This window comes from Trachypithecus francoisi, unplaced genomic scaffold, assembly GCF_009764315.1.
Source record: "Trachypithecus francoisi isolate TF-2019V2 unplaced genomic scaffold, Tfra_2.0 Lachesis_group11, whole genome shotgun sequence".
Taxonomy (NCBI): domain Eukaryota; kingdom Metazoa; phylum Chordata; class Mammalia; order Primates; family Cercopithecidae; genus Trachypithecus; species Trachypithecus francoisi.
In genome coordinates this window covers 42,369,280-42,379,552 of record NW_022681456.1, presented here as the reverse complement: position 1 = coordinate 42,379,552, position 10,273 = coordinate 42,369,280, and the positions used below count along the sequence as shown (strand labels likewise).

Here is a 10,273-nt window from a genome sequence, read left to right as displayed (position 1 = left end):
TACTGGATTATAAACTCAAAACCTATGATCCAGACATATTGGCTTCAAGCCAAAATGATTTTTTAAATATCATTTTCAGAAAATTTTATGTTCATTCAACATTTTTAATCCTGTGAGTTATCCACCATTTCTTGACAACCAAGGGGTGAGTGCTGAGATCACATAGCAGCTTCTTATCTAATGGAATACCATTGTATATGAATCAGTAAAAACACCAGGAATGGGAATAATGACAAATATCTAAGTAAGTTGTGAAATCTCAGTACCTATTATAGGTATTTTTAAGAACTCTTTGTAAGCGGATGTTAGAAGTAGACAAATTATTTAGTGGAAAATCCTATGTTCACATCAGTGAAATATTGCAGGCTAGAGATATCTTTTGATTTCTAATCTACTGTTTTATGCATTTTATATACAAAATATATAAATTTCACAATAAATCAAACACAGTGATGCCATTTGCTATGTTTTATTTTGCTAGTAGCTTATTAAACATAACATGCAAATAATCAAAGAGAAACATACATGACTTAGAGTGAAAAATAATTCTAGAAAAGTTTCACTAGGTAAATATGCAAATTCTTAATACTAAAAATACTTCTTTACGTGCATGAGGCTTCATGTATTTTGCAAAATTCTTGGCCTCAAAATCTACCACCTATTTTTTAACCAGACAAATTTGAATGTATCAAGATAGTTTGGTTCAAGACAGTAAACATCCAGATGTATTTAATCCAGGCTTTGGGGCACATTAAGATTTAAGGATTATAAAACTTGGCTGATTTCCATGCAACCAGTAAAAGGCTTTGCACATCATTTGACAGTAGAAATAAAAAAACACTGAATTTACAAATAAAGCATTGAGTTTTATGTCTATTTGTGTATATGTGTGTGTTCTTGTGATGAAATAGGCCTGCATTTCATCTTTTCTTTAAAATAAAAATAAATGTTTACAAAACATTTCCCTCAGATTTTAAAATTCATGGAAGTAATAAACAGTAATAAAATATGGATACTATGAAAACTGACACACAGAAAAATATTGTTCCGGGATACAGATATTAATTAAGAGTGATTTCATTTGCAACACGTAGACATTCATACATATCCGGTGGAAGGCTGGTTTCTGAGATGCGATTACCATCCAAACGCAAATGCTTGATCTTGGAGTAGGATAATGGCCCCAGGATCTTGCAGAAGCTCTTTACATCAAACTCTAAAAATTAAAGAATCGAAAACATTAATCATTTTTCGGTACACTGGCTCAAAACAATAAAAAATTTATGTTTAAAATAGTATAAAACAGGACCTCTTTCCATTTAGAAAAGTCATAATATAGTATATATTTGAATTTGAAACCATTAAAGGCATATTTCAGGCTACCAAAATGGCACAGCAACATTTAGTGAAGAGTAATCATGGTAGATCAAGATATTCAGTGTAATATTTTAAATAACAGAACTTATTTATTATTATAAGTTGTTTTTAAAAAGGCATTCAGTAAGTGTGTCATATTATCTAACAACTGTTTTTAAATAGTCTAACATGAAGAAATATAAATGGATCCTGTTGCTGTATGAACAATCTCAATATAAGTACTCTTTGGTTTTGCATCTAAAAAGAAGGGTTAACTAGATGATCTATAAAGAATTTTCTAGCAACCACACACCATGACCATGATAAACTTCCAAGGCAAAAACCAAACCATTCCAGCAATCACACACCACAACAATGATCAAAATTCTAAGGCAAAAACCTAATCATGGCATGTCCACCATCTGAACCCATGTTTTTTGTTTGTTTCTTTATTTTTGTCCATGGTCAAAAAGCTGCCACAAGTGAAACACTGATTTACTTTGTAATGGAAACCAAGAGTGTTACTGAATTGGCTGACCTGTGTATACACAGAAACTATGTTTGCCTGTGTCTATTTTAGATTAACATTTTCAAGTCCTTTATCTTGTTTTCATTTTCAAACTCTAGTTAACAAAGACTTCAGTGGAACCCCAAACACACATGCTTTTTAAAATAACTCGTCAGTCAATTCCAGGGATTTTTCTATGGTACCAACATGTGAGAAAGTGAGGAAAAATGGAAAGAAGATGGGAATAATCCCATCTTGGTATTCTACCTCTGCCACTTACCCACGTGGGCAACACTGGAACATTAATCTGATCTTCTTGTTAGAAATACATCTATCTTATCGTGTTGCATGAAGATTAAATTAAGGTGTGTAGAGCACTTCACACAATACTAGTACATAGTATGTCCTAAATAATGACTAATATTCTTTTAATTTTGCTGTCTTTCCAAATTACTCTACATTAGGAAGATCTCTGATTAGGCTAATGCTTAGAGTTGCAAATTTGAAATAGAAAACAGTTTGTTTTGGCTATATATTCCCTAATATTAGAAAAAAACATTAAGGGGAACTTTCTGTATTAAGTGAATGTGAAACGTTGATATAGATGATTATGATCTGGCAAAATAACCTAAACTGAGGTGATGCATGAAAAGACAATGAGAATACCAAACCAAATGTAGAAAGATAAGGAAGAAAGAGAAAGGAAACTCTTATGTTACCTTTTCAAATGACCACTATGTACTGGGCACGGTGGTTTCTATCTCAGCTTGGCACTGACAGGCCATTGGCCTTTCTCCCATAGATCTCTCTTCCCATCTTCCATACCAGCTCTTCCATCCTTTACTAATACAATGTATACCTTCAAATGTGCCTGCATCTGTATCCTTCTTTGTTTCAGAGAAAGAAGTAGCCCTGCTCTTGCAAATAATTTCTACCCACCAAATCTAATGTATTCCATCATCCCTCAAACATCATAAATTCCTTTAGCATTTTGGTCTGTCAGAGAGTATCCTTCCTCCTAACTGAACATGTTTAAAATGAGGAATCATATATTGCCACATAGTGAATTTTCCACTGGAAACAACAAGAGTGGTTTAGCTGTGTTAGCCTGACTGTGTGTTGTGTGACAGTCAAACAGCACCAGCCCTTACCTTGGCTGCTTTTCAGAAACAACAAAGAGCCTGTGGAGCTTCAGGGTTGGCGAGCATGGTCTTCTTTATGAGAACATTTAACCCTACTAGGGGTTATATGAAACTGGCAGAATTAACAAATATCATAGGCATAAAGTATATTGTAATATTTTCTGACAGCAATACCTTTATTCAGTATGGTCAGAAAACCAATTTTCATCATGTAGAGATGTTTGAATTCAATAGGCTAGTTTGCAGACATTATTACTTTATATGCAAATCAGTGTTTCCTGCTTGATTTTTCATTTAGAAAGTCTTATCTGTGAATCATGGTTTTTCTCTTCTGCCAAGCTCTGCCAAAGATTAATGGCAGAGTTATCCTGGTGGGAAATGGTGGATTTCAATTTCTCATTGGAATCTATACTGCTTAAGTTGACGAATGTCCCTGAAGGTCAGATAAATGCATAAACAGTCCAAATGCATGAGGTCAAACTTCATCCAGATGATAAATGAAAAATAAAGAGAGGAGAAAGAGAAGGTGTGGAAATATCTAATGAGTTGCAGGATTCTACCTAAGAAATAAAAGCTCTGTAATACAATTTAAAAAAAAAAAAAAAAAGATGTTAGAATCTCCCATCATATTTATTTTTCTCTTTAATCTTCTTCACAGTCCCCCAGAGCACTGTGATGGCCACATACCACAACAGAGATAACAGAAGCAGATGATAATCATGACGGCAGAGTAACATGTTGAGTCCCAAGTAGTTGATGTCAGGGAAGACCATGAGACAATATGGGACCAGGCACAACAGCTCACACCTGTAATCCCAGTACTTTGGGAGGTCAAGGTGGGTGGCTCAATTGAGGTCAGGAGTTTGAGAAGGCCTGGTTAACATGATGAAACCCCCGTCTCTACTAAAAACACAAAAATTAGCCTGGTGGTGTTGGTGGCCTGAGGCGGGAGAATCCCCTGAGCCTGGGAGGTGGAGGTTGCGATCAGCCGAGATTGCACCACCGCACTCCAGTCTGGGCGACAGAGTGACACCCTTTCACAAAAAGAAGGAAGGAAAGAAGAAAGGAAGGAAGGAAGGAAGGAAGGAAGGAGGGAGGGAGGGAGGGAGGGAGGGAGGGAGGGAAGGAAGGAAGGAAGGAAGGAAGGAAGGAAGGAAGGAAGGGATGGACGGACTATATGGGCTTCTTTGTGGCTATGGAGTTTGCCAACTGTGCCACTTTTGAACTCATTTCTTCCTCCCTCATCTAGATCTTGTCAAAAAATAAATGTAGGACACACATCTAATCCATAAAGGAGAAAATAATAAGAGATAGATATGAGGAAGTAACACAGTAGGATAAATTGGCCTGGAATTTTTAGTTTGAAGACTTATATATTGAATTTTGTGACCTCAATTGTTCCTTATCTGGATACACCAAAGAAAGGCTGGATATTGGGTATATGATTGAGCTAGAATGATTCTTTGTTTGAAGTAGAGGGACATTTTGTTGACATTTTTTTTTTTCCAAGACAGTCTTGCTCTGTCGCCTAGGCTGGAGTGCGGTAGCACAATCTCTGCTCACTGCAACCTCCATCTCCCAGGTTCAAGCAATTCTCTGGGCTCAGCCTCCTGAGTAGCTAGGATTACAGGAGTGCGCCACCAGGCCTGGCTAATTTTTGTATGTTTAGTAGAGATGGGGTTTCCTCATGTTGGCCAGGCTGGTCTCAACTCTTGACCTGGTGATCCACTCACTTAGGCCTCCCAAAATGCTGGGATTACAGGCGTAAGCCCCCGCACCCAGCCGGCATTTTATTTTTTTAATGGAGCCAGATGCAATATTGGTGTTGCACAGCTCAGGTATTTAAACACTTGAGGACACATCAAACAGCTTTTTACTTACTCTCAAGTTGATTGACCTCCAGGTAATAGTTCTCAAGGTTTTCATTGACAGTTGGTATGTTTTTAAGCTTGTTATAGGACAGATCCAGCTCCACCAGGGATGATACATTGAAAGAATTTCCAGGTATTCCACTATCAGCCAGTTCATTGTGAGACAAACGCAGATACTGCAATGCATTAAAACGCTTGAAATACTCATCAGGGATGTTGCTGATCTTATTGTTGTCTAAGTAGAGAGTTAGAAGAGAGACAGGGAGACCAGAAGGCAGTTTGGCTATCTGATTGAAGCTCAAGTCAAGGTATTCGAGTGATTTAAGACCTTTTAAAGCAGCTGAAACAGCATCCTCTTTCAGCCGATTGTGTTGGAGATGGATGAAGGTCAGGTTTACCAGTCCTTCAAAAGAGCCCAGCTTTGTGATCTTGTTATGAGTAAGTTGCAGATCCTCCAGAGATTTGGGAAGTGGGCCCACAGACTCTGTCAGGTTGTTGTAGTTTATATGCAGCTTCTTCAGTTGTTTCAATTTAGAGAAAACTCTCCCTTTTATCTTGGAGTTTTCTAGAAGGTTGTGATCTAGAATGAGCCACTGCAGATCAGTTACATTCTCAAAGGCCTTTTCATCAATATGGTCAATCTGGTTATTCCTAAGGTAAAGATACTTGATTCCAGGAGGCACCATTGGTACACTTTTCAATTTCAACTCATCACAGTACATGGCACTTGGGTAGCTTTCAGGGCAGTTACATTCTGGTGCACAGTTTGGTGACGATTGCCCATAAATTGATAGGGGAAAATCATAATCATAGTACTGGCCACTGGTACCACCAATCAATGCCAGGAAGAGAGTAAATGCACTTAGACTCATTTTTGGCAAATGGTTTGAATCCTAAATAAAGATGAAACATTTGTTAATAAAAAAAATATACTTTCAAGAAAAGGATATTCAACTTACAACATTAAATGCATTATAAAATGTGCATTTTGTAATTCTTATAGCTATTTTTAGTGCATCTAACGGCGTCTCTTCAATTTTTATTTGGGTATGAGGACAAAGGTGTATGTTTACAACTGTGTGGTGAGCAGGTTTCAGGTTAGATTGCGTACACGTGCGCCCCCTTCTGGGAGAGCCAGGCCTAATTGTTCCAGTGAATCTCTTTAGGCTCTTCCTTAATGAAATGCCTGCCTGTAAGAGGTTTCTGGGTGGTGCTCATTGACCACCGAATTAGGCTACTGCTTCAGATCATCCCTCAAAAAACGAGAATGAGAAGACAATTGTTACCTGTGTACTCTACCCTACCGTTTGACATCATTAAAATGACTCATGAAGCAGATCCCTAAGGGAATATGGGCAACCTGAGGTTTTGCTTGTATGTGGGAGGGAAATGGAAGGCACATTCCTTTAAAAGTGTCCGGTTATTGTTGGTTCTGAGGAAGGAGAAAAGAATTCTTGGTGCTGGTGTGCGTGCATACTAGTGCACGTTGTGCTTGACATTCTACACTTTTTAAAGTACACTGCAAAACTGTGTTCTGAAACTAATATTTCATAAGTTAGCTATTTACTAAATTAAATATTGGTAATATTTAACAATTACTAATGTTTATCAGGAAAATGTCACACATTCTAAGGATTTCTCTATCTGGAAAGAGATTCAACAGGTAGAGAAAGATAGTATTTTCCAAGTTTTCCATTAGAGTTATAGTCTGTCTCAATTACTCACAAGTTCTCTACTTTCTTCATGCCAAAATCAAAGATGCCGTGGTTTGCATATATGGCTTCTAGTGACCTCACAGAATGGAAGTGGGAGAGAGGTGGGATGTTTTTAAAGTTTGGATTTAATACTGGTATTAGAACTATCTAGTAAATTATTTAATTGAGAATATGAATTTAAAATAATGTGTAACAGTTATCTTCTCATAGGAACATGTTTCTCAGGTGAGTTTCAAAAAAGCACATTTCAGTATCTTAAGGAGGTGCAGCAATTCAGATACGGGAAAATTAGAATATAAGAGTTAGACTTTTATAGAATGAAGAGTTGTGGCTGAGGCAAAGTTGGTAGCCCTGGGAGATAAATCATTAATGTGAAGAAAGATACATTCTAATAGATAACTGAGAATATTGTATCTTCCTATGAAAGTATGATTACAAGCTTTTGGATCAAGGTAGTTTGGGATACGCAGGATCTCTGGGGTTAGAAACTGAAAACATCTTTTATTTGTTTTAATTTGAAATTATAAGGCACTTTATTTCAGATCAGATGGAACGTTATAAAACAGTTGTTAGAAATACTTTGATTGCTGACATGATGTAACATGTAGCCAGATTCTCAGTAAATTACTCTCTAAGATTGTAATGGGGGCATTTAATATTATTGACAGAACTTGCCATAATAATAATTGCATAGCACTAAAAAGAACATGATGACATATTCCCAGAGTTATTTATAAGTTATAGAATGCAAATACTGTAAAGATTTGTCTTGCTTTATTAATAAGCTATTTTAAATTTAGTATATACCAAAATATTTATGGTAACTATAATGTGAGTATTAAATAGTAATGAAAAATGCTTCCATATTTTTTGGCAAAGTAAAAACAAGGATGCTGAATTGAAAGAGAGTTTGTAACCATATAATGACTCCACTATGAGAAAAAATCACACTGTAATTCCCTCAGTTTTCTCAAATACCTGTGGCTATAGAGAAAATACTGTTTCCAAAAACTAAATCATTTCCCAGAATTTCTTTAAAAATTCGTTCCTTAAGTCATATATCCAAGAAACAATTTTTTAATTAACAAAACAGAAATAAATAATCCATAAGGGTCTCTAAATCTTTTAGCTCATGTTTTATAACATAGAATGTTTATTGTAAATTATAACAAATAGCTACAATATACTTATTAAAAGATATTTTGAATGCTGATTAAAATGACTTTTCCTTGCTCCAATATTAGGGTCCAATACTAACATATATAACTAATTAGCATGCATAACAAACATTTTAATTTCTATATTTTTTCACTGTGTCTACTTTATTTTCTCATTCTAACCTTGAAACTTTTTATAACTTCCCTTGCCAAGCAATACAGCATATACTGTATAAAATCTCAAATCTATAAATCATGGAAAACATGTTAAACAAAATGTGAAACTAACTGCTCAAAACTGTGGATTTGCTGTTGAATAGCAATTGGCAAAATTGCTCTGGAATTTTTCCTGTTCCTGTTACAAAAAACGCTGTCCCAAACAGTTACCATCCCCAGTGCGATAGTTAAAACAGCACTTACCTTACTGTCTTGACACTGCTTTCGTTAATTCTTAAAGCAGATGCACTATGGACAAGAATCCACCAATATATGCTGTAAACTCTGTCAGGACGGAACTGGCTGCCAGATTCTGAGTGATACAAGAGCTGAATGGGGGTGGGGAGACCCAGCCCAGTCACGCCAGTCTCTGAATGGAGTTATGTCATTGTGGGGATCTTGTGGTGTGGCATGTGAACACTGCTCTCTAACGAAGTGCAGGTGAATGTGGGGAGGAAGGACAGCCCAGCTCATTCCCTATGGAATGGGAGAGAGATACGTGTTTAACTAGTTCAAATACCATAGCTTTTAACCAAGGATTGAGTCCTGCTTCAAATAAGGAAGCTCACTGTGAGAACATTTTTCTTACAAGCCTCTTTACATCTGTGGCTGTGGCAACAATTAAGTGCAATGCGCTCAGCCAACTATCATGTTTATCTAAAGATCTCATAAATCATAAGCAGGGCAAATAATTTCAGGAAAACACAAATGAACAGACTCAGAGGAATTGAGTTTGCCTATCACTTTTGAAATCAATATAGATTTACTTGGACTAACTTAATTTTTTGGTCATGAGGGTAACTTACATTAGTTTTGAAAATATGAAATATGCTTCATATACTCTTGGATACACATGATAAATATCAACATTTCGAGTTTACTTCTAATGCTAAGGAGACTCATTTTATGTTACTCAGGTCTGGAACCAATCAGCAAAGTCTTGCCTGTTTCTTATTTTGTGGATTTCGTTTAGGAATTCACCCAAAACCTTACTTGGGGATAGCATTCTATAGCCTAATGCCAAAAACCATAAAAGAACAGAGAAAAAAATAAATTTATACTAAAACTATCACAAGGCAATAGTCTTTCATTCTCTCATTGCATGCTATAATTTTTTTTCAAAGTTAAAAGTTATTCAAAGTTATAATCTCCCAAAGACCTGGCTGGATATATCTTTCATTATCAGCTCCTGATGCATGGTTTCAGTAAATGAGAGATATATTTAAATCCTTGTCTATTTCATTTTGTGATTTTATCAGTTAAATTTATGAGACTTTTTTCTAAAATATTTCATTTCCTCATGTTTATAAGAACTTTTACAACAAGCTATTTTAGTATAAATAGTCACATTGTATTTTTGTCTTTAAAAATAACTATATCACATTTTAGCAGTGAGACTTGTGGAAAATTAACTCCATGACTAATACTGCATTTGCCTGACAAAGACTGTTAGAATAAATGCCTTATTTTTATAATAGAACTGTTCAAAAACAAAAAGTAATCTTCTTGAAAGTAACTAATGGAATTGTAAGATGATTCATAAGCATACAATTTTTACCAATATTATTTTAAGAAAAGTATTGAGAGGCATCAGTTTCAACAAAGTAACTGAATAAATTTATAAGGAATTACGAAAAAAAGACCAATCAAATATAATTAAGTGATCTTGTTATAAGAGTATTCTTAAAACAATGCTAAGTATTAATTTTGAGTGTATCAAATTCTATAATCTGAGCTCTTGTTAGAACAATTCCACCTATCCATTCCTTAAGATTTTTCTGTATAAAGCAATACATGTGTTGTGGTATTTGTAACAGACCTCAAATGCATTACATTGGATTTAGCTCATTGTAAAGTCTTGTCAACATATACTTTTTAATAAAATCAGTTCTGTGAAACCAGTAATTGAATAATTTTGTGCGTTTCAGAGCATATTTTCAGGGTCCATTAGAAAGAAATGAAATTAACATTTATAGTGGATCTAGTATATTCCATGATTTATATTCAGAGTTTTCACATTTCTTACTTTAAATTTCATACATTAAAATTCCTATGGTATGTTTTACTACTCTATTTTCAGGAGTATAAATGGAGAGCCAGAAAGTCGAATTCATTTGCTAAAAGTCACCTAACATGTAAATCTAAGAATAAAACCATGAACTTCTTCATTCATTGGAAAGAGGGTGAATAGGATGGAACTGAGACAATGTAGTTCACTCAATCGGCTTAAAACACTTTACAGACAATGTTATTATCAGTTCAGAAAAAGCAGAAATATTAAATGGGCAATAGTTGTTTAAAAATAGTT

At 35.2% G+C, this 10,273-nt stretch overlaps 1 protein-coding gene across 1 annotated transcript; it reads right to left on the bottom strand.

The window, feature by feature from the left end:
- Positions 1 to 453: 453 nt before the first annotated feature.
- LUM (lumican) lies at positions 454 to 8,603 on the bottom strand. The gene is made up of 3 exons (XM_033221094.1): positions 8,170 to 8,603; positions 4,888 to 5,770; positions 454 to 1,216 (listed from the first exon to the last, which is right to left on the bottom strand). The coding sequence occupies exons 2-3, from the start codon at positions 5,747 to 5,749 to the stop codon at positions 1,062 to 1,064; spliced, it is 1,017 nt and encodes a 338-aa protein (XP_033076985.1). The 5' UTR covers positions 5,750 to 5,770; positions 8,170 to 8,603; the 3' UTR covers positions 454 to 1,061.
- Positions 8,604 to 10,273: the final 1,670 nt, after the last annotated feature.

Excerpts from the sequence above, each read along its gene's own strand:
- LUM (XM_033221094.1), bottom strand. The coding sequence starts at position 5,749 with ATGAGTCTAAGTGCATTTACTCTCTTCCTGGCATTGATTGGTGGTACC. Across the intron at positions 1,217-4,887 it reads GGAGGTCAATCAACTTGAGA|AGTTTGATGTAAAGAGCTTC; the intron begins GTAAGTAAAAAG and ends TTTAATTTTTAG.